Below are 25,890 nucleotides of genomic sequence, written 5' to 3' on the forward strand. Positions count from 1 at the left end.
AAAAAGTTTTAAAGGAAGAAGAGAAGAAATTGTACTAAACCGAATAAGAATCGGACATACAAAATTAACTCATTCCTACCTAATCAAAGCGGAGGAAACACCAAATTGCACACTCTGCAACAAACAACCAACAATTAAACATCTACTGACAGAACGTAGAAAACACACACTCAGAAGAAATATTTTAAAACAACAAACATTAGAAAAGTGTTCCAAGAAGTGGAACCCCAATAAATCATAAACTATTTAAAAGAAACAAATGTATTCAAACTCCTATAAAGTAAACAAGTAAAATTCAATTTAGAAAAACAAATCTCTTACAACTAAAACAATTTTTCCGAAAACCTAAAACATCTTGCTTCAAAAGGTAAACTTTTTCAATAAACTTTAAAAAAATTTTACAAGAAACTTAAAACCTATTATATCAACTTTTTTGGCATTAAATGACTCTTAGAGGTTGAAATGCCGTTAAACAAATACACTCACTCACTCACTCCACATTATGGACATTGAATTCACCACAAATGTGAATGTTAGCCAAAGGATGAGCAGATAGGATGTGGTCAATTTTCTCAGATATACTCTTAAAGATAGTAACTCCGCTGTTGTGGGGGCGATAGAGGGCAAATATAAATGTAGTGGTGTAAGCAAGTGCAACCCGGAAGCACATATAAGGTAAATTAGGGTCTTGTCTGGAGATATCCCTACCACATGGAAAGCCATCTTTAATGTAGACACATATTCCATGCCCATGGCGATCTTGGGAGTCAAATTTAGATGTTAAGTTAGAATATCCTTTAATTATGAATTCATCTAGGGAAGTGGTCGGCCCTATTCCAGTTTCGCTTAGGAAGAATATGTCAGGTTTCATCTCCTGTAATTGGGTTTCAACCTCTGGAAGGTTGGAACGTAAACCCCTGATGTTGGAGAAGGAGACATGGTAGTAGGGGTCTACGTTGGAAGATGGGGTTCTAGGTTTATTTGTGTGTTTTTTCTGGAGATATTTCATATTGAGGTTTTGAGATTTGTGAAAAAGGTCGACAGACTTGGTTAGAGCAGGACAGAGAGGGAAAGTAAAAGAGAAAAACAGAGGAAATTTTTCTTCTTTTTTTTTTTTTGTAGCACATGATAAGGTAAAGCCGTAACAATTACCCATTAGTATGGCATCGAGAGGCCCCACCAGAAACTACTGCATAGTCCAGAATCCACTCACCAAATGGCAATACAGCAGCCCCAGTACTATGCACCTGCTGATAGGACAGCCTCTTTAGTGGTTAATCCAAGGTTCGGTCACTGACTATCAGGTGGGTAACGTCAGCCCAGATGAAACGTATACCTCCAGTGACATGGCCACAAGGATAGACAGAAACAGAAAATTTCCGACATCTCGGGCTACTGTTCACAAAGTACTGCCGACCTGGAAAGCAGCTTTTTCTTCACCCTTTCTCAGAAAAATCACTCATTGGAAATGAGGACTGAGGGACAAATAAGAAGCGAGAGTTACTGGAGCTGCCAATAACACATCCACAGTGCATTATCCATTTTAAAAAGAATTAAAAGGTAAACAAAAAAATAAGATAAAAAAAAAGGTAAGAGCAATTTATTAATATCCATTTAATATAAGTCTGTTGCTCCATTTCCAGTTTAGGACGATATTTGAAAATAGTCTCCCCCTCCCATATTAATGCGTGGATTTTTAATGTGATACATGTGAATGTAGCTAAAACGTTTATAGTTAACTCAGAAAATGAAATCAGTTATTCACTTTATTTCTATGTATACAAACAAAGATGTATTAATACTACTTATGTGTGAAGTTTGAATGCATTACCTCCCTTTATTAAAAGCAAGCACATGCGTATTGGAAGTATTACAGTTGCGCTAACTGAGAGAGAGACACGTAGAATTCACCGATATAGAGATGAAATAATAAATAAAAAATAATTGTGAGATTGTCAGTTTTTAATTTTATCATACAAATGGTATATTAAAGTGCTTCTTGTGTTAAATTAAATTCTGCCATTTCAAATTAGAAAATGGCAGATCGAAAACAGATCATCTTTTTTTGTAAAAAAAAAAATTAGTCCTAGAAGATCTATTTTGTCATTTTTTTTTAATTTAAAAATTTTTTACTAATTTCAACATGACATGCAATTATGTACTATTTTTTTTTTTAAATAATTCCGTACTAAATTTCACTCATGAAATAAATATAAATAATACTATTCTCTTCCTCAGTATAGAAATTAAAGCTGACATTGATAGATTTATTACTGACCCATACAAAAAACCTGCCATGTTTCCTCAATTATAAAAGTGAATGCCCTGATAGATATATAAGATGGCTGTAGTGAAAAATCTATCAAGCCAAACATAGATTTCCCACGAATGAAATGTTCTATAAAACAAACCCAATGTCTATGGATAGATATATGTGTGTGTGTTTCTGTATATACACAGTGGTATCTCAGTACTCGATCATAATTCGTTCCAGATGTTAGTTCAAACACCGAAATGTCCAACAACCAAAACAGTAGTAATTGTCTGTATTTTTGAGATGAGGTGTTTTCATTGATTGAGATTGTCAGACTGACTTCCTCATCTTGGTTGTTATCGTCACAACGTTTCGGCCGTTTTGCCCTCTGGCCTTCATCAGGTGTTTTGTATCGAACTGGGGAACCGTTTGTTAGGAGTCTCGTTTGAGAAAGGATCCAACACACCCGCTGGAATAAACAAAAATTAAGGAACGAAATCTCCGACACCTTAACATCGTTCTTTGTCAAAGTGACTCAAGAGGAAGACAGGGTGAGAATCCAATCAGATCTGGATAAATCGTACAGACAAGAAGGTCAAAGGACGCCAAATCAAGAAGCTCACAAAGCTCAAAGACCAGAGGAATGTAACATCAAAAAAACACCGCTCACCTGTGAAAGCGGTCATCAACCTCAGCAGCCGCCAACTGAGTCACTCAGAAGAAGCAGTACTAAATAAAGGTCTCAGCTTCACAACAACAACCAAACGCGTTCCATTCTTAGATATCATAACACACATGGAAGATATAGCCTTGAGAATCCCATCAACCCAAGGTGATGAAATAAGATGGAAAGTGAGAAGTACTTGAGAAAGCCAAGCCTCCTAAATCAAACATCTCTCTGGAAGATAGGCTGGCTATAAGAACCCTACAGAGTGACAGCAGTATAATAATTCTGCCAGCAGACAAAAGCAATGCTACTGTGGTGATGGACATGCCAGAGTACTCTGAAAAAATGGCAGGCCTAATTGCAGATGGTAGCTACGGTAAAATAAAGAAGGACAGAGAGGGAAAAGTAAGAGAGAAAAAGACCAGAATTTTTTTTTTTTTTTTTTTTAGCACATAAGGTAAAGCCATAACAATTACCTACTAGTATTGTATCGAGAGACCCCACCAGAAACTACTGCATGGTCCAGAATCCACTCACCAAATGGCAATACAGCAGCCCCAGTACTTTGCGCCTGCTGATAGGACAGCCTCCTTAGTGGTTAATCCAAGGTTCGGGTCCCTGACTATCAGGGGGATAACATCAGCCCAGACAAAACGTTTACCTCTAGCACCCTTACTAGTGACATGGCCACAAGGATAGACATAGAGACAGAAAAATTTCCAACATCTCAGACTACTGTTCACCAAATACTACCGACCTTTAAGCAGCTTTTTCTTCACCCTTTGTCAGAAAATTCACTCATTGAAGGAGGACTGAGGGACAAAAAAGGAGAAGCGAGAGTTACTGGAGCTGCCGATAACACATCCACTATATTATCTACTCTCCGTTTAAAAAAAAAGGGGGGGGATGGGTACAAGTGACTTATTTATATCTAAGTAGTAAGTCCGGTGCTAAGTTATCAATTCAGGACACTTTTGATGATAATCTCCCCTCTCATATTAATGGTTGGAAGTTTGTCGTTATCTATCTCGAGTTTGAATAATGGAGCTTCACCTTTATAATTAAAATCCAATAATTAACTTTTATCAATTTGTAAAGTCGGCTTAATATTAATTTACATTTGAGCTTAGATAATTATTCAAGGTTTTGATTTAGGAGGTTCGTTTTCATAGGTGACTTTTTCTTTGCTAATGTCACTGTATTATATTTCGAATATAATAGAAAATAAGACTAACTATATTAGATGGTTTGATTGGCTAGCCAGGAAGCAAGCATTTTCAATATAGGCAACTTGCAGTAATAGTATATATTAAGTATATTACTTAAATCCTGAATGAAGGCAGTGAAAAGTTACATTCAAAACAGAGAATCAGCAACTATGTCCCAGAGCGTAGCTGGAGTCTGAACACGGTACCCCCGTAATAATAATAAAGGGTTGGATTCGAGACTCCTAACAAACGGTTCCCCAGTTCGATACAAAACACCTGATGAAGGCCGGAGGGCAAAATGGCCGAAACGTTGTGACGATAACAACCAAGATGAGGAAATCAGTCCGACAATCTCAATCAACCAAAACAGTATTTCTCCTTTAAATTAACTGAAATGCAATTAATTGGTTCCAGAGTTTAAAAATCCCTTTCTATATGTAAATTTTAAGGATTTTATACATTTAAGTGCACAGAAAATCACCAATAAATATATATTAAGACTAGCCTGGGTGGGCGGGTGTTTGGAGGTGTGTGTTGAGCAAAAAAAAATATGGTAGTAGGCAGGCAGGCTCGAACCCATGATATGTAGGCGGAAAAGAAAGTGAAAGAAAATCTGATGTCTCCATGATCTGACCGGAAGTCAAAAGCGTTCCTAAACGGGATGTTCTTTACGTTCAAAATATTTATCCAATGAAAATTGTTGTTTTGTTTTTTTTTTCGATTGTCCAACACTTTGCGAAAATGGCACATGACATTGTCATTAAAAATGTCTGCTGGTTTGTAATGATATCTGAATGATATTTAGCCACAAAGGTTTTGATATCATTCCACTTGTTGCATATTTGCTTTAACATTGTTCTTGGTGCATCCTCCTTCCTTTCCTCTGAATGTTCCTCCTCAACAGACTTATCCAATACTAAAAGAATGTCCATTTCTTCTTTGTTTCTAAAGTCTTTACATGACACAAAACTGATTATTTGAACAACTAAGTTTTTTTTTTGTTTTTTTTGCGCAATTACTGTTGCCCTGAGATACATCTACTGACCTTTTTTTTAATTTTTGGGGCACCGCAAGGTCCTTTGTCATCCCACACAAAAAAGAGGTTGAATAATCAAATTGCGTAGTTCTGGTGCCATGCTGATGGGCTAAAATGAACATATAATAATTTTTTATTTTAATAAAAAAAGATAGAAAAAGTATAATTAAGCAGAAGATTTCTATTTTTAACGTTTTCATAAATATATTAACTCATATTTTTAGTGTTATTTAATCAATTTTGGAAGAGATGTGTAGCTAATCGTTGTCACAAATTTAGTAATACCATTGGAAATAAATTTTTCACTATATCGACTACTTATAAATTTTTCACTATATCTAATAGTTATAATTTTTAAATAATTTTTTAAATTATTCAAAAGCATCTAGAATATAAAGATATGATGAAAAATGTAATACTGATTATATTTTCAGGGCTTTGTGTTGGCATATGATGTAACCAACTGGGAGTCATTTCAACGTTTGGACAAACTGAAAAAAGATATTGATAAGTATCGAGATAAAAAAGAAGTAAGTTCTTCTTTCATATTTACCTAACTCATACAAACACTGAAAACTGCCTTTTCAATATTTTAAAATAATTGTGTTGAAAGATTATTTGAAAACCAATTTTGCTACATTTAATTTTCATATGCCTCGGATCATCAAAAGCTGAATTATTTTTTTACAAACTTTAATTTTAATTAAGTAAATTCTGATTTTTAGAGCCAATAATAAAAAGCGAATAGATTAAAAAACATTTTACATTGAAATCCTATTTTTACTTCATGAATTTGAAGTACGCAATGTCTTGTGAAAACTTTTTAGATATTTCATTTATTTAATTCTTCAAAATGACATGTTTCATTCAATTTGATTTACTTTGCAAAATATGCAGCAGCTTTGTTAATAGTAAAAATCTAAATATTGAATTTCAAGTAAAACCACTGATATCTACTGAATTGTCATGTCGCAGTAATGAAGTGTTTTCGAAGACAATTAGCAAAAATTGAGTTTTATTAAATTTTTCAAAACTTTCAGAAATATTTACCTCCCTTGTTACGATTTTCTAACTCTCTGGTTTCTTTTTTAGCAAAACTCAATTTTCACTAATCGTGTTTAAATACTATTTTCATTAATTTTCTTTATCGTTTTTTCATAATTTTTGAATAGTTTTATTATTGTGACATGACAATTAAGTAGATACCATTGGTTTTACTTGTGATTCAATATTTTGATTTTTGAATTTCACTATTGTATTTTGTATTTTCACTATTGTATTTTGAATTACCACAAAAAATAAAGCAATCGTGCTGCAATGCTATGTAGAGGAAAGTGGTGGAAATTTACAGAGAAGAGAACAGTAGCCAGCATTTTAAATTGTTGCATTGTTGGTGCATTCATTATTTCACTTGGAAATCTATTCCAAGGCTTAGGGATTCTCATTAAGAAAGCAGTCTTCCTTCGATTCAGTCAAAACCTGCAGTGCAATACTATCTTGTAGTGAGAGTAGTTGTCTTTCTGGTGCACGAGTGAAAAATTCTGAGGTGTGTTATTGCTGATTGAGGAAACTGTAGGTGAAAATCAGATGCTCAAAGAAGAAAAGGTTAATCTTTTCTATAATGAGTAAATGAATAATATCCTGAATGAACATAAAAATTTTATGCTCATTCTATACCATTCCTTATTATTAGATTATTTTTCTTATTTAAAAATAAATAGTTCTTGCAGAAAAGAATATTTTCCTGTGTTACTACTTTTTTTTGTTATCAAGAAAATTTAAACAAAGCTCTTATTGTGTGTGTATATGTATACTGCAGATACAGTCCATTTGAAGTTATTATGCAAAGCACACAAATCTCAATAACTTCTACTTAGATCATTTTAGATGTCAGACAAAGCTTAAATCCAAGTTTTAGGTATATTTTAAAACATTTTATTAAATTTATTTGATTTATTTAAAACATTCCCATAAAATTATTATGCACAAACAGAAAATCACTTTTTACTTCAATAATACGATTTGTTCTATTGACTGGAACTATATCAACACCATTTTGCAGAGGGGTACCCCTCCCCTTCAAATAGGACTACTTGTATTTGATATCTGTGATGTCTAAATATGAGATAGTTATGACTGAGCAATCTATTACAAAAATTATCACTCTCTAGGTCTACTGCCAACTTCCACAATTCAGACATACAAAAATCTGGAGCCAGGTAACAAATCACTTTAATCTTTATGCTGAATGTGATGTTCCTGATATTCCAAATGGTTTTGAGATTTGTGAGTATTATCCTGGATGATATGATAGGCATATATTTCTCTGATTATATTCATTGAAAATGAAAAAATAAAAACGACCAGAATTTTTTCCTTTCTATCTTTGAAATATAGAAAAATTATCAGTTTTACTAAATATTTACTACCAAATTAGTCCCGATTATTGTACTATTGACGGCTTCTGCTGTTTGTCATATAGAAACGTGTAAAGTTGCATGAATCAGCAGCAGCCAAATCGGACATTTAGTCATGCCGGGTTTTGATCGTACATAAGGGGGGTTCACTAAAATTGTACGACTAATTATGTATGATTATTTGCTCTTGCTGCTATTTTGGATTTGATACTGGGTTTTGTCAGCAGAAAATATCGTAAACAATAAAATGATTTTACTCACAAATTTCAACCGAGAGGTTATTTTATTTTATTTTTTTTTAATTCAATTTTCACCCCAAACAAGGCACAGTGCCACTTTGAAGCAGGGGGCTACTATTAGGGAATTAATTAGCGGGGTCATTATGAAAGGAGAAGAGTAGAAAGATGTTTGTTAACATTACACTTGAACTTCTGCATATCATTGCAGTTGGGAAAGCAGAATCCCGGAAGGGAGTTCCAAAGACCCGCAGTTCTGGGGAAGAAACTATTGGAGTAAAAGGCTTTCTTGCACCTAGGGATCTCTACTGTAAAGGGATGAGACTTAGTAGCTTGTCGGGTTTGTCGGGGGTAGTTACGTTGGGGAGGTACAAGTGTTTGCAGTTCGTCAGAGCATTCACCATTAAAGTATTTGTAGAACAGGCAGAGGGATGCAACATCTCGTCGATGGGACAGGTTATATTTGGCAAATATATTTTTAGATTCATATAAAAAGTATTTACAAAATTTTATACTTGAAAAGAGTTATTAAAATGAACACTGAAGTTTTAAATAATTAGCATAAACTTTTAAATATTTATCTATTTTAAAATTCTTTACAGATTTTATAAAAGCTTATTTTTTTTCTCTTGGTTTTTCTATTTAATTCCTTTTTCAAATGAGTTAATGATTTAATCATATTTCTGTTTTTAATTTATTTGATTAAAATAGTTGAATTTTAATAATATTGATTCTGGTGTGTAACATTCTAAAAATGTTACACACCAGAATTAATATTATTCAACTTCTTTAGTTTTTCTTGTCCATTCTGTATGTTCTCTCTCTCTCTCTCTCTCTCTCATATATATATATATATATATATATATATATATATATATATATATATATATATATATATATCTTTGGTTTTGTTTGATAGTAAGAAATGTATTTAATAATAAGAGCATGATATTTATTAATATTATTAGAGATCAGATCAAATCAACATGATACCATAGATTTCAAACCTGGAACCGGCCTATATCAAAAACAAATGTTTTATTGTTTTTTTTTATATTTATAAACAAGTCTCTCTCACTATCTTCAGCCATATTTAATTTCAGAGGAAGTTACAAATCTTTTTTGAAGAAAGTTTACTTTTTCTCAGTACTAAACTTAGTGGGCGTCTAAGACTACTTCAACCAAAATGAAATATGGCTGAAAATAGCCAGAGTGATTTGTTTCTAAATATAAACAAAACCCAACAGTACATTAGTTTTCAATTTAGGTACCTGATCTTCCGTAACACTATTAATATACATAGTGTGGGACAGAGCAACTTGCTTATTTAAATTTGGCGCCCTAAAGTGATGGTTGTTTCAAGGATGGTAGGGATGAACTTATTTGAGAGGATGGAGCTTAAAGTTTAGTTCTTAACGTGTGTTATTAATTTTTTTTGTTTATTTTTCAGGAACCCCAGTGACCATCATGAAGTAGACGAAGTTGGAATGCATTTTCGCTGTTGAGGCATTTTTTCAAGTGGTCACTCAGTCAATGCAATATGCATTCCGTTAACATTTCAATATTGCCAGCCCCCGTAGTCATGTTCCTGGCTGGCAGTCGATTGTTTCACGGGTAAACAACTTCAGAGAAACGGGTGATGTAAAGAAAAAGAAACCTGGCCTTCCATGAACAGTAAGGTCACCCCAAAATATTGACGTGGTGAGATCTTCCCAACGATCTACCCACAAACACGCATTTGCTCTTCGGTTGTCTGCTTGTTCCGTGAGATGAATCCTCCATGAGGAATTGAAATTTCATCCTTACAAATTGGTTAAGGTGCAGGAACTTAATCCATGCGATTTTATTGCTCGTGAAAATGCATGTGAGGCACTTTTGGGCTTGCCTGACGACGCTTGTTTTCTTCAGTGATGAGGCTCACTTCCATCTTTTGGAATATATAAATAAACAAAACATGTGTTATTGGAGTCTTGAAAACCCTAGAGAAATTCATCAACGTCCCCTACACGCACTACATGTAATTGTTTGGTGTGCACTATCGCGAGTTGGCATAATTGGCCCATGGTTTTTCGAAGAAAATGAACAGGCAGTATTAATGATATCTGACTGTTATGTCAACATGATCAATGAGTGTTTCCCGCCGACACTGAACCAAATGCGTATAGAAAATGGTTCCAGCAGGACGGTGCCACGGCACACATGATTGTTTTGCGGCAGAACTTCCCAGGACACCTCATCTCCTTGAGGGGCAATTTGCATTGCCAGCATGGTAATAAATCAGGTCCCCTGATTTATTACCATGTGACTATTTTTTATGGGGATATCTAAAATCAATTGTTTACAACGATCATCCTAAAACTTTGATTCATCTGAAAAACAACATTCATCAAGCTGTCGCCAACATACTCATCGATATGCTGGAAAGAGTTGACTGAAATTTCAGAGTTTGATTAACTTAGTGTATAGAGAAGAATGTACACCATCTTACTGATGTCATCTTTAAAACTGATAAAAAATAAAATTTAAATGTTGCAGTCCAAAGAATTACATGTATTACTTGTGTTTTAATTGAGATCCCAAATAAGCACGTTGCTCTGCCTCACCCAGTATATATATATTGCTTTCTTCGTCAGACTAGAATACATGACAAGGCTCTATCTGTGTTAGCATGGATATAATAATCCCACAGAATGACAGCAATCTGACAGTCTGGTGGATGTCTGAATATCTTTGTTATATGAAATCTGAACAAAAATGTACGTTTTTTTGCATCAGTTATATCTGTATGGTTATTCAAATATACTTTTGTTTGGATGTTATATAGGTTCAATTTTTATATATGCAATTTCAAAATGTTATTAGAATTATTTTAAATATTGTCTTATATTTCCTATTTGATTCTTAAGAGATGTTTTTTTTTTCTAGGTTTATATCGTTGCAATTGGAAATAAAACAGAACTTCATGATTGTCGTCAGGTTGATTTCAGCACAGCTCAGTTATGGGCAACCAGAGAAAAAGGTATCTTCTTTACTAATAAGAAATCTGGTCAGTATTTTTGTTTTATGTGCTGGAGGGATGTTAAAAGTAATGCATAATAATGCTTCTATGAGTCCACAAAAAGTTCAGTGTAGGTAAGTTAGCCCTGAACCCCAACTTCAAGAGATGCATAATACATGTGCATTCTATTGATAGTTGTAGACTCTTTCTGCTAGTTGATATACTGAGTGCAGGTGGTGAATGGTGAAGACAGCTCGAGTTAAATTGCATGAGTTGTTGCAGCCTACCTCTCTCTACATCCGAGATAAGTTGTATAGCTGTGCTGTATTTGGAGTGGTATGATATATGGCAGTGAAATAGTCATCCCTCGCTAGACTACAGCACTATGACAGATTCATCATCAGATGGATCTGCAATGTGAAATATAACCAAACTCAACACATCAGGTTAAAGGATTTGCTGAAATCACTATACTCATTCAACGTAGAGGTTTTCTTAACAAATGAATCAATTGAGCTGGTATGGTCATGTGGAAGGTTCATCTTTCTGAATTGTTGCAGAAGTATATCTTGAATCACAAGAAGGGAAACTTGGAAGCAAGTGATTGGACAAGACAGAGTGAAATTTGGAGAGAGCTGACCCGCTAAACCATGAGAACTGGAAAGTGTATTTGTATGCTTGTACAATATCAGAAACTTCTGACTTCTGAAGAAGAGAAAAATGATGTTTAATGAATAATAGAATTGATAGAAAAAGGCAGTAGGAGGTACTATTAACCAATAGATACAATACTTCCATGCTACTTTTTCAGAATACGTTCACTGAATGCTGAAGTTTAGTGTTTTTCGTGTCTTTATCAAGTGTTGAGACATTATTTTGAACAGAGTGTAGTACAATCCTGAGTGTAATTTCCAGTAACAAAGATGGCGGCCAAGAATCAGTGCAGTCCTGATACTGAGTGTGAAGTAATTGCCAGTAACAAAGATTGGTGGCCAAGAATCAAATACGGTTCATGACATAGCCAATGGTGAACTGATTGAATCCAAAATTCGACAATTTTTATAGTAACTTTGGAAGATTTTCATTGGTGTATTACCACAACCGGTGGTTATAAAAACGATCGTCAAAATCATTGGTCTCATACCCCCCCCACCCCATCAGGAGTCAAAAACATTTCACACACACCCTTTTTTGATATAATGGAAAAATCTTTTTCGATTCAGTTTTGGTTTGACTTGAGAAAAGGAAAGAAAAATAAATAAATAAAAATAAAAATGAACAAATAAATTGTAAACTGTTTTTGACTCCTAGTGGGGTGGGGTGGATATGAGACCAATAAATTTGCCAATCCTTTTTATAACCACCAGCTGTGCTAACCAACCAATGAAAACTTTCCAAAGTTACTATAAAAATTGTTGAATTTTGGATTCAATCAGTTCGCCGTTAACTACGTCATGGACCGCATTTGATTTTTGGCTGCTATCTTGTTTACTGCCAATTACACTCAGGATCATATCTGAACTACGCCGCCATCTTTGTCTCAATACTTAACAGGTTATGGGCCCAGCCATTGTCTTTTCTTTGACAGATCGGAATCTAAATTCGGATTGTGGCAGGTAAAATTTCTGGGATATCTAAGGATTCGAAAACTACACAAAGTGATACACTCTCCAACAGAGAATCCTAACAACCCCAAATTTCTCGAATAGAATGCAACTGTTTTTGCAGAACTAATTCAATACTTAGACGATAGAAGTCTGTCTCTGATTATAAGAGACGCCTTGGATGACCGACGGAAAGCATTGAACATATTAAGAGAACATTATTTATCAAAAGGGAAACCAAAAATTATATCACTATATATATAGAACTAACCTCTCTGAAACGTAACGAGGATGAAACTATTACCGACTACATTATAAGGGCAGAAACAATCACCAATGCCTTAAAACTCTCAGGTGAAATAATAAGCGATAGCGTGTTGATATCAATGACCCTCAAAGGACTTCCAGCTGATTTTAAACGATTTACAACTGCTATAACGCAAAAAGACAAACCCATAAATTTCAGTGAATTTAACTGCACAGTCATGAAGAGACTAATCGGATGCTCGTGGACAATAATAACTCCAGCAATATTATGAAGTTCAAAAATGTTTCTCAAAAAAAAGACACCACCAAATTACGCACCTCACCGCAACGTGTTCCCCAAAAGTAATTTTCCCAAAAAAAAGAAAAAATTATCTGCTATAATTGTGGACGACCCAACCATAAGTTTCCAATGTCGATATAAACGCTCTAAAATGGACTCCATAAAAAACGTTGAAAACTTTGAGGAAGAACATACATTTCTATTCACATGTAACTTTGACAATACCACAAACGGTAAAAATCTCCTTGTAGACTGTGGTGCTACAGCACACGTTATCACCAAGGAATCTGATTTTATTAATTTTGATTCAAACTTTAATCCACAAAGTCATTTTGTCGAACTTGCCGACGGTAGTCAAATAAATGATAGTCTTGAAAAGAGGCGATGCTAAAATATCACTAAAAAATAATAAAGGCGAAATCTGTAACTATATTCTAAAAAATGCTCTTTTCATACCTACATTTAAGCAAGACATATTTTCCATGCAGGCTGCCATTAAACAAGGCGCGAATATAAAGTTTGGCCAAAACAAGTCAAAATTGATATACCCTAATGGAACTGTATTTGACATTAGAGAAAATGGCCGACTATATCATTTAAAAAGTATGGTTCCCTCAAAAACTGCCTGTCACGATTTGGAAACCTGGCATAAAATTCTAGGACACTGCAATACAGCTGATATTAAAAAATTACCAAATGTAGTCGAAGGCATGAAAATAATACCTTCAGATGATCTCCCAAATTGTGATGTGTGTGCACAGGGGAAAATGACAAAATACATAAGCCGAATGCCAGACAAAAAGGCCACGAAAATTCTTTCACTTGTGAATTGTGACTTAGCAGGTCCGATCGGCCCGATGGGGAGAAATAATCTACGGTATGTTTTGAACTTTATTGATGATTTTTCCAGTTTAATTATAGTTTATTTTCTAAAAAAACAAATCTGACACTATCCTCGCCACTAAGAAATATTTAGCTGATACTGCCCCGTACGGCTCGGTAAAATGTATTCGCTCAGACAATGGAGACTGAATTTACTAGTAAAGACTTTGAACTTCTATTAATTAACCACAGTATTAAACACGAGAAATCTACGCCATATTCCACCTTCCAAAATGGCACCATTGAAAGGGCATGGCGAACCCTTTTTGAGATGACAAGATGTCTACTCATCGAATCGAAATTAGCGCATAGTTTATGGATGTATACTTTAATGGTAGCAGCATATATCAGAAATAGATCGTTCAATAGAAGATTAGGCAAAACACTGAAGCGTTTTGCGGTGTAAAACCCAAAATGAACCGAATGCATATATTTGGTTCAGATTGTTTTGCATTTATAGAAAATACCAGTAAACTAAATACTAAAAGCGAAAAAGGTATTTTCATAAGTTACGATAAAAACAGTCCAGCATATTTAATCTACTTTCCACCCCAAAATGCCATAAAAAGGGTTAGAAGTGTAAAATTCAATGATATATTAAATTTTAAAAATGGCGATCCAGTGGATAAAAAACATGAAGAAATATTACCTTGCATCTTAATCGATTACAATGAAAATATTAATAACGACGACAATTACAGTAGAACTACTGACAAAAATATTAACCAGACACGTCGATACCCGATAAGGGAGCGAAAAAGGCCAGACTTCTTAAAAATTGAAAAGATACAAGACTACGCAGTGGATTACTGTTACTCGTTGAAAAGCGCACCGGAAAGTTATAATGAGGCGATTAATTCAGAAACTCACCAAGAATGGAAACAAACTATGATATCCGAATTGAAAGCTTTATATGAAAATAACACATACAAAATAGTGGCAAAACCAACAAATAAAAATATAATTTCTTCACACTGGTTTTTTTTTCCAAAAAAAATCACAGCTTCTGGCAGTGAAACTTTTAAAGCAAGATAGCAAGATTTGTTACAAAAGGTTTTTCACAAATTTTTGGAGTGGAATATTTTGCAACATTTTCACCAATGACAAATTTAACAACAATTAGAATTTTATTACAATTTGCCGCTCAATACAATTTAAAAATACATCAAATGGATGTAAAAAATGCTTATTTAAATGCTCCGATTGACTGTGAAATCTATATTTACCCTCCAGAGGGATTTAAAATGAAAAATAAAAATTGCGTGTGGAAACTGAATAAATCGTTATATGGACTAAAAAAAAGTGCACACAATTGGAATGTAACACTCCATAATTATTTAATAGAAGAGGAATTCAAGCAATGTTCCGTAGACGTGTGCATGTATACCAAAAATGTAGGTAATAAATTGTTGATTTTGTTTTTTTGGGTTGACGATATATTACTCGCCTCAAACTGTAACAACACTTTAAAAGATGTTAAAAATAAATTAAATAAAAAATTTAACATGGCCGATCTTGGATGACTGTCATGGTTCCTCGGTATAAAATACTAATGAAACTATAACAATAAACCAACCACGATACATTGAAAAAATTCTGCTCAAGTTCGGAATGCAAAATTGCAAACCACGTTCAACTCCCTTTGAAAGAGACGTAAATAAAAATATAGAGACCAAAACAAAATCCATAGATAATCGAATATACGGGGAAATGGTAGGAAGCCTCATCTACTTGATGACCACAACTAGGCCTGACATATGTTACACTGTAACAAAGCTATCTCAAAACTTATTGAAACCGACAATTCAGGACCTTACTCATGCAAAACAAATACTTCGTTATCTAAAAGGAACCAAGGAACAATCTTTAATATTGAAAAATTCTACATATCCTCTAAATTTAGAAGGATTTTCAGATTCAGATTGGGGTAACTCTGAGGATAGAAAAAGTATAACGGGGTATTGTTTCAGACTGTCAAAGACTGGACCTATGATCTCTTAGAAAACTAAAAAGCAACAAATTGTTGCCCTTTCTACTTGTTAAGCAGAATATGTGGCCCTTACCCTTTCCGCGCAGGAGGCAATTTTTCTGAACACTCTTCTAAAATCTATTTTAAAACCTGGTCTAAGTAAAAAAAAAACCTATAGTAATTCATTGTGATAATCAGAGCAGTATCTTATTAGCAAATAATTCTATGATCCATCAAAGGTCGAAGCATACTGATATCAGATATCATTTTATAAGGGATGAAATAAATAAAAAATCTATTACTCTTACTTATGTGACATCTGAGCATAATATAGCCGACATTTTCACTAAACCTATAAAAAAGAAAAAAATTAAACCTTTTAAAACAAAATTTTTTGGAATCTAATTATGAATAAATCTCTTTTCAGAAACCCGCGACCATTTTTACCGTTAGTGGCAGTGTCAAAGTTACATGTGAATAGGAATGTATGTTCTTCCTCAAAGTTCTCAACGTTTTTTTACAGATTCCATTTTAGAGCGTTTATATCGACATTGGAAACTTTTGTGGTTGGGTCGTTCACAATTATAGCAGATAATTTTATTCTTTTTGTTAGGAAAATTACTTTTGGGGAACACGTTGTGGTGAGGTGCGTAATTTGGTGGTGTCTTTTTTTTGAGAAGCATTTTTGAACTTCATAATATTGCTGGAGTTATTATTGTCCATGCGCATACGATTAGTCTCTTCATAACTGCGCAATGCCACTTTAAATTCACCAAAATTTATGTGTTTGTCTTTTTGCATTATAGCAGTTGTAAATGGTTTAAAATCGGCTGGAAGTCCCTTGAGGGTCATTGATATCAACAAACTCTCACTTATTATTTCACCTGAAAGTTTTAATGCATTGGCGGTTGTTTCTGTCCTTATAATGTAGACGGTAATTGTTTCATCCTCGTTACGTTTCAAAGACGTTAGTACTGAATATAGCGATAGAATTTTCGGTTTCCCTTTTGATAAATAATGTTCTCTTAATATGTTCAATGCTTTTATAGTAACTTTGGAAAATTTTTATTGGTTGATTACCACAACCGGTGGTTATAAAAACGATTGTCAAAATCATTGGTCTCATACTCCCCATCAGGAGTCAAAAACATTTCAGTCTTCAATTTAGCAGAACCACAAGAAATTATTAAACTGTATAACAACTGAATAAATATAATAATATAACAACTGTTAAAGAGAAGCTAACGGAGTTTTTGGTTTGAATCCCATTATTGCTATTCTGTTTCTCTATTTTCTACTTACCTGCCATTCCCAGAAGTTTTTTTTAGTTTCATTTTTGTTTTTGTTTTTTTGTTTTTTTTTTAAGCTATACCAATCTTTAAATTTTTGTTATAGTTTTACTAAATCATTTTTTCTTTTTTAAAATTTAATCATGTTCTCATTTGGTCATTATATTATTGAATTAAATTATTCTAAAAATAAAATATAATTTTAAGACAATGTTGTTTTAATCTTTATAAAATTATTGAATATAAATAACTATCAATACATTAAATGATTTAATATAGTGGATAGAGTACTTTATAAAATTCAGTTGTAAAATTACACTTCTGGATGTGGAAGGTTCAATCTTCAGTGCAGACGTCACTCCAAAAAGAAAAAACAGTCACTAATTGTTCAGGCCTTCCACCCAATCAACAAGAACATACTATCCATGTGGGTTCCATTCAAAATTGCTTGCAGATTCCCAAGTTCAACAGAAATATTCTTGAGTTCGACAAGGTACATCTGAAGAAGGTCAGAGGTTGCATTGACCAAAACGTGAAAATAACACTCGAGATGAGAATGGTAGTACCAAGAATCCAAATAACATGAATGACCAATCCTCATCTAAAAGAATTCAGGAACGTAATATGAGTATTTGCTAAGAAAGTTAAACTCAGTTTAAATGACTTTCTATTTAGCAGTTTAAATGCTTCCAAATTCTTTTCAAATTTGAAAAATCGTAAAGTAATTCATTTTTTAGTTTATCTATTGACAAAAATCTAAAATAGATGACTTGTTTGTTACAAAGAAAGTGAAATGAATTTTGATGGATTTAATTCTGTAATTAAATTAATATATATATATATAGGATAATATTTTTTATGCTATTAAATTTTTTATATGAATGCATGTTTAATTCAAAATAAACAAAAAACTTAATCTTTCAATGTGTAATTATTAAAGTTGCAATGATGCAAAAAAAGTTGAGATGTAGATTCCGTTTGTTGTTCAAGTTTTCTTCCTCTTTTCAACTCTCCTACCAATAGTATTAAATTAAATTTCAATTTTATGGCATCTTTTTTTAACATATAAAATAAAACAATTACGACTTTTTTCACTCCACTTCTTTCAGTATTGTCATGCTAAGAATGGTATTTGGAATAGACATCTCAAACTCCCCATATTAAGAACGGTTTTCAGAATAGACACCACCAATTCCCCATCTTAAGAATGGCATTTAAAATAGACACCCCCAACATACCCATGTAAAGAACGGCTTTCGGAGTAGACAACCCCCTTTTTTTAAGGGAGGGGGGAATAATTCCCCAAACTTTAACCGTGATAATTGTTGTCAGCATATCCACCTGCAAATGCTAAAAAAAAAAAAATAATAAAAACCTGGGGGAGGGGGTGGCAGTGTCGGTAGGAGAGAAGTAGATTTGTTTATCACACAAACCTGGTAGCCAGAGCATTACAGTGCATAATACATGTTTTTATAGCTCCACAAAATTTGAATGAGATTTTCTTAATCAGCATAGTCAAAAACATATATGTCATCATTTAGTCATCATTCTAAAGAAAATTGTGGAGGTGGACCTAATGTACAAATCCCCCCCCCCAAAAAAAAAAGAAGAAAAAAGTTAATGTGCGCGCAATCTCAAGAATTAGTCCAGAAAAGAAAATTTAATAAAATACTCCACAGAATTCAAAATTGATGAAAACACAAGTATACAAAAAAATGATTGTTTTTCTATGTAATTAAATTTAGGTTAAAACTGTAATATAGATGGTCGGTATAAAAAATCTGTAATTGTGCAGAAAACAAGACTGTAACTTTCAAACACGACAGCTGGTCTGTCAATTGAGGTATGGAAGCACAAAATGGGTACAATACTTCTGCTATTCTTCGAAACTGCTTACTTATATATTTGGGCAAAATATTAAGATATTTTTTGTCAATATATTTTTTCAAACATTTAAGTTTTTATTTAAATATAGTTACTTTTTTTTTTTAGTGTACTATATTTAAATATACTTTATTTATACCTGCGCAATATATTACAATTGTCATCGGTTTAAAAATAAATGTTTTGGCATCATCTACTGGATTCATACTTATTACGTTGTTTGAATTTCATGTTTTTTTTTTTTTTAAATATATGTGAAATGTTCACATTTTAAAACTTATAAATGATTAGTTTTAATTTGGAGAATATTTAACAGTGGAAATAAATCACATTAAATTCATATAGAAAAATTACCCATAAAAACTAAAAAATTAAACAGTATTTTTTGTTTTGTTTTTAATTAGATTTTTTCCCAAATATAAATTTCCCAAATAGAATTTCCTAAATGTTAAAAGAATTCTCTTAAAAACTTGAGGTTGAATTAAAAAAAAAAATTTCATTTAACATAATTAATTAGAATAACAAAATTTATTTTATGGCTTGTCTATATATCTACAAAAGTGAAAATGTCTGTCTGTATACAGTTCCTTACCAAATAACTCTGTCAATTTTTGGTCTAGAGACTCGAGATTTGACATAAGGAGTATTGAAATTTAGGAAAATCATTTTAATTGGTTTTTGGCCAGACATTTGGCTGCCAAGGGGTCAGAGTTCAAAATTGCGGTGTCAAGCAAACTACTCAGACAATTTTGGGTCTAAACATTTGAAATTTATACATAACGGGTATTCAGATATGCGGCAAGCATTTTAATCAGTTTTGTGGTGAAAATTTAGCTGCCAAAAGGTCAAAGTTGAAAGAGCTGACCTTTGCAGATTTTACCAAATTCCTCCGCCAATTTTGGGTCTAAAGACTTGAAATTTTAGATGTAGGTAACTTGGACATGGGTAAAATTTTTTATTTTGATTTGCGACCAAAATAATCAATGTTAAGGGGTCAAAATTGAGATCAAAGTATAAAAAATTGACCTCTGTGGTCTCTACGAAATTACTTGAACAAATTTTGGTCTAAACATTTGAAATTTTACATAAAGTGTATTCACACATACGGCATGTTATCAACAGTACATAGGGCCCCAGCAAAGCCAGGCTGAACTGCTAGTATAATTAAATTCTACTAGCTGAATTCCAGAAAAAAAACACTAATCACAGTAGAAAGAAATTGTAAATTTTTTTTATCCTTGTTCGAAATTCCACCTATATTAAAAAACAAAAATAAAGAAAATTCTGTATGATTTTCATACACATGACAAAACAAAAAATATCATATTCCAGAAATTACTTAAATTGTTGAAGTAGTTTAATTTTTAAATAAGAAAATCAAATTTTATGAGTATCTGAGGAGTGAATGTCTTGCCTGCCATTTTGAAAAAATGTCTCAAACAAAGTGGGATAACTCAATAGATTTATGTTGAATGAATTCTCATTAATTGCTTAAAAATGATTTTCTTTATAAAAATGATTTGATTAATTTACACTATTTTTTGGAATATGATATATTAATAATTTTTGCCATTTTTTTTTTTCTTGACAACAAATTGTAAATTTCATTTTAAATGTATAATTTAACCATGAAAAATGTTTTTTGGGGTTTTTTTTCACTGAATTTTTTCTGTCTCGTTGGATTAAAAAATCATTAACAATTATTACCACTAACATTTTTTTACTGTAGCTTTTTTAAATAGTGCAATTTTTAACAAAATACATAATATATACAATGTTAATTAGGACTATTAAATAAAATATGTTGGTTTTATTGTATTATTTTTTTTATTATAATCAATGCTAAGAAATATATAAAAAATACAAAAATAACAGATACTTTTTTTACAAAGAAAGAATGGTTCATCATTACTATAATAGTGGTAAGGTAAAAAATTAATGTTTATATTTAGTTAAGTGCAGAAATAATGAACACGAGTTTACCTTTGCTTACAAACTTAAATTCTAGCTAAAAATTACTTTCTATTCACTCATTTAAAAGCTTCAAAGTCACTTTTGAATATTGAAAATTTTCAAAGATATTGGTAACATCATTTTCAACTACCTATGAAAAATGATTCCACTAAAAGTTCTGTGTGTCCGTGCAAAATATATCATTGTAAGTTACACACCATTTTTCTCTTAGATTGTCTGGATATGATTTATGAATTTTGCTCATCGCGAGATAACCATAATTAAATTCTCTTTCACCTATATTATTTCATCTTTCTTTTTTACTTGTTATTTACATGTTTGTTCATTTATTTTTCATGTAAATATTTGTTTTTAAATCTTCATTTGGTTGCTTTGAGTTATCTCTTATGTGTTCATTTTCTGATGTTTGAACCGGAGAATTTTCTTCCTCTTGTGTTCTGTTGTTGATATGATTAATCTCAGAGACTTATAGGCTGAGTCTAAATTTTAATTTTTTTGTGTAATTATATTCATGTGTACACTGCATAAGGTTGAACATGACAATAGTTTTTATATAATGACTGCAGAATTGTTTAGTAAACTTATAACAATAATCTGCATTTTTTCTTTTAAGTATTTTCAAAAAATATATTTTAAATCGCCAAAAATCTATATTCCACCCAATACTTCCTTACAAAGTTTAATTAAAACATGTGACATCTTTAATTAAATGCAGTTTATGAATAATCTGAGGATGTATCATTTTTTTGTTTACATATAATAAACTTTTCTTTGTTTTAAAGATCATCCCATAAAAATAATGTATTGATTTGAATGAAATAGTATTTATTAAAGATTTAAGTTAATATAACTTTTGTGAGAAGATAAATATGTACATAACTATTTTAAACTATAAACCTTGGAAAAAAATCCTTTTATGTAAATTTGATTCATTATATAATTTACGAACTTGTATTTCAGTTAAACTTTGGGAAGTTTCTGTTACAAGTCGACAATCTCTTCAAGAACCTTTCGTTTGGCTCACCTCTCGGATAACCCAACCTCCAAGTAAGTCATATCTTCAATTGGTAGAAAGAAACTAAAGTGGATTTTTTCCATGTTGATCACTTGTAATTAGACTAGTGTCCTCATTCTGATTGTTCATTGTTAACACTGTGTGTTCAGCATATCGTTATTTGTACGATGTGTTTAATTTTCATCAAATTCGGTTGGGAAGTATTCAGCTCCTCATTGTGTTCATCTGAATCATGTATTGAATGTTAGGAAGTTTTCACTTATTTTGCAGACATTCGACTATCATCAATATAATTCAATTTTGTTCAATACAAGTATATTTCAGTTATTGATTCAATAACTTTTAGATGTTTTTTTTTCATGATATAACAATTTAATATTATTTCTTTTTAAAATAAGTTAACATCTATAACAGAAATAGTGAATTTTTCTAGAAATTATATGATGCCTTTAATAAGTTTCCAGATTTTTTCAGATGGGCACTTTTATTGATAGTACACACATGAAACTCTAGTCTCCTTTGAAGTAATCTCCTCTGGCTACGATGCATTTGTTGTACCATTTCAACAACTTCTGGAAGGCCCCATGAAGTCCTCTTGTGTAGGCGTGTCAATGACTCATCACTTGTCTCCTCAATTTGTTCATAACAACAGTCTCTAAGGTTTTCCTTGAGCTGAAGGAATAACCAAAAGTCACGAGGAGCCAGGTCTGGACTATGGGGAGGGTGAGAAACTGTCTTGATGCTCACATTAGTCAAATAGTCTGTGACAAGGAGCAGTTATGAACTAGTGCATTTGGACAAACTTTGTACAAACCTTCCGCATCTTCAATTTCTCACAAATAATTGTGTGTACAGTTCTCACACTGATATCAAACTGTGAACTTGTTGTCTCTATAGACACATGACAGTCCTTATCCTTGCAATTCTTTATTTAGCCAATCAACTCTGAAGTTTTGACTTTACTCTTCACACATTCCTCATCATTTCTCACAGACTGTCTGTCTTCTTTGAATCTCTTATGCCACTAAAAAACTGATGCTCGATTCATGCAAGATAGTCCAAAAGCAATCTGAAGCATTCTATACGTTTCTGTGGTGCTGCTTCCAAGTTTGAAATAGAATTTTATTGCATATTATTCTTCTAAAGTGTTCTCATATCCAGATTGTATTTTTGAAATTCAGTAGCTGTGACAACCAGGCTTTAGTAGGGTGTATTCCAATTCCTGCTGTATCTGTTCATTTGAACCTGAAATCATGAAAATTGGTCAGTTATCTCATAAGATGTATACCAATAATATACTAAATTTTCAAGGGTCTACAACATTTTTAAATGCCTGTATAAAGAAGTCTGGAAACTTATTGAAGGCACTTCATAAAATGACTTTCTTTGGAGAAGCAATCGTTGATATCATTTTATGTGAAAATTTTTTCCTTCCTAGAATTTTTTATATACCTATCTGCTATCAGTTTTCATCTCAACAATGATTGAATAAGCAAAAGGAACAGCTTTTTTATTGAATTCTGTTGGTGTTTAAATTTAAAAGAAACAATTTCAGCTTGTCCAAATATTACCGCACAGAACATGGAAGAAATGTCACTCAAGTTTATCCTAATTTCAAATATATAGTGTTTGGGCACTAAGCTAAAAAGCAGAAATCCTAATTATTTATATAAATTTTCTTGCCTGATTTTGTACAAACTTTTAAATTATCTTCAAATATGACAAGTCAATGATTTTTTTTATATAGTTCTTTTTATAAAACCAAACATAAATAAAAAATGAATTCTTGAAATAATATTTGAGTCCTCAAACAAATGATGTAAATTTCAAGTTTCTCAACCCATTCCATTTGTGATTCTCCAAAATGCGGATATGAAAAGATTGAACTTTTGATTAGAAAAATTAGTTCTTATTTAGAATTCGCCCTAATTAAAAAAAAAAACTATAGAAAAATGGTGTACATACAAGGTATCAAACAGAAATGTCATATTTAAAAAATTATGTCAATCGATCAAGTATTTTTATAAAGAAAATTATTTTTAAATAATTACTGTGAATATAATTTAATTGGAATTCATTGTTGAGATGAGTATTATTTATTAATTTTTTATTTATTGCGGACTATTATCTTCATCTTTTCTTAGTTGTTTCAAGACGTTTTGGCCAACTATTCCTTTGGCCTTCGTCAGGTGGTAACTGCGACGGGATAGGAACTCTGAATCTCCTAACTGCATTCACTGCAATTACTGCCTTCAATTACGACAACAATTACAGAAGATAGTAATTGCAGTGGATGCAGTCAGGAGATTCAGAGTACATATCCCATCGCGGTTACCACCTAAAGAAGGTCAGAGGAGTAGTTGGTCGAAACGTTGTAAAGCAACTAAGAAAAGATAAGGATAATAGTCCTCAATAAATAATAAAATTAATGTGAAATCGGTAGTAATACAAGGCTGATCTTGTAAGTTTGATTTATTGTGGAGTTATCTGGGTTTTTTCTCAAGATGGTGATGCAAGACTCATAAAATGCTTACTCATAAAATTTTATGTCTTAGTTAAAAATAAAATTACTTGATCAATTTATATGGTTTTTGGAATATGACATCTTCATTCCATGACAGATACATACATGATAGATATAACAAAATTGATTTTTCTGTATATTTTAAAAATAGATTGAATTTTAAATAAGAACTGAAAAATTTTTAAGAGTAAAATCAGTTACTTGACTTCTCAAATAAAGAATGCTTGAAATGTGTTATCTATAATGATGAATTATTGCTGATATTTTAAGATTATTATATATATATATATATATATATATATATATATATTTCTATAATATATGTGTTATGTAAGTTTACATGTTCTTTTTAGTTTATCTCTGATTGAGAAACTCAAATTTGTCTTTTTATTTCTTTAGGTAAATCCGCATTTCCCTTGGGAAGAAAGAATAAAGGAAACGAGTGCTAAACAATATGATCTTCCTGTTTTCTGGATCAATGGCAAACTGTGCAGCTTTCACAAAATATCTGCATTGAATCACATCTGTTTTAAGTTACTCAGTTTGGCTTTTTTAAGACTCTTAATAATGATCTTTATTTGATCAAATCTTTAATGTCCCTATTGACTTGCCTACACATCAGTGCAAAGTGAGACACATGGTTGATATTTAATGTGTATGGGTATCCCCCCCACCCCCCACCCAAAAAAGTGCAGTCTAGATTGGGATAAAAATAAAAATTGCTCCAGTCTAGAAGGACATTTCCTTCTCTGACCAATGACTTTGATCCTAGCTCGAATTTCTTATTGCAATAATGAAATTCCACATAAATACTTTTAATTTCTACATTCTCTTCTTGAATCCTTCTGATATTCAGTATCATTTAAAAGAATGCTCATTTTAACTGTTAAAAAAATAAGAAAATGTTTTATTTTAATTTATTCTCATAGCTACAATATATATATTTGAATAGTTTACTGAAACTAAAAAATAATTTTCTTCCTATTTGTTTTTTAAATAGTAAATTGTAATGTCAGTCATCTTGAGAAACCAAGTTTTTGATGGGCAGATTTAAAAGCAAAAGATTCCTGCCTTATTCTTGTTTCCTAAATATATCGTGCCTTATAATAATCGTAACCTTTCCCTTGCTACTACAAATGCTGTGCAAAATCACTTCAGCATAGAAATATCTTCACTTTTAAAATTACATTTGAATATTTGTACTTTTTTTTTTTTTTGTACTCAAATGGTGGATCAAAACATAATGTCTTGCTTCATCTTAAAATTTGTATCTAATTAGTTAAAAAAAACAAAAAAACTACTTGATCTGTTTACATGGTTTTCATCTTTGTTTCGTGATGAGTATGTACATCATAAAGTTTTTAAAAGATTTTTCTGTCTTTTTAT

At 32.0% G+C, this 25,890-nt stretch overlaps 1 protein-coding gene across 5 annotated transcripts in view; it reads left to right on the top strand.

Moving 5' to 3' along the window:
• Nucleotides 1-25,407, top strand: part of LOC145270024 (NF-kappa-B inhibitor-interacting Ras-like protein 1) — a 360,313-nt gene extending 334,906 nt beyond the window's left edge. For 2 of the 5 annotated variants that reach the window (XM_080125727.1, XM_080125667.1), the window contains 4 exons: nt 5,600-5,695; nt 10,744-10,837; nt 21,926-22,012; nt 24,904-25,270. In XM_080125727.1, the coding sequence (XP_079981853.1) occupies nt 5,600-5,695; nt 10,744-10,837; nt 21,926-22,012; nt 24,904-24,953 (327 nt within the window). In that variant the 3' untranslated portion in view covers nt 24,954-25,270. Of the gene's footprint in view, nt 1-5,599; nt 5,696-10,743; nt 10,838-21,925; nt 22,013-24,903 lie in introns of all 5 variants that reach the window. The other 3 variants (XM_080125698.1, XM_080125757.1, XM_080125799.1) reach the window with 3 other exon arrangements.
• Nucleotides 25,408-25,890: the final 483 nt, after the last annotated feature.

Source organism: Euprymna scolopes, chromosome 1 (assembly GCF_053919585.1).
Source record: "Euprymna scolopes isolate OS-2025 chromosome 1, ASM5391958v1, whole genome shotgun sequence".
Taxonomy (NCBI): domain Eukaryota; kingdom Metazoa; phylum Mollusca; class Cephalopoda; order Sepiida; family Sepiolidae; genus Euprymna; species Euprymna scolopes.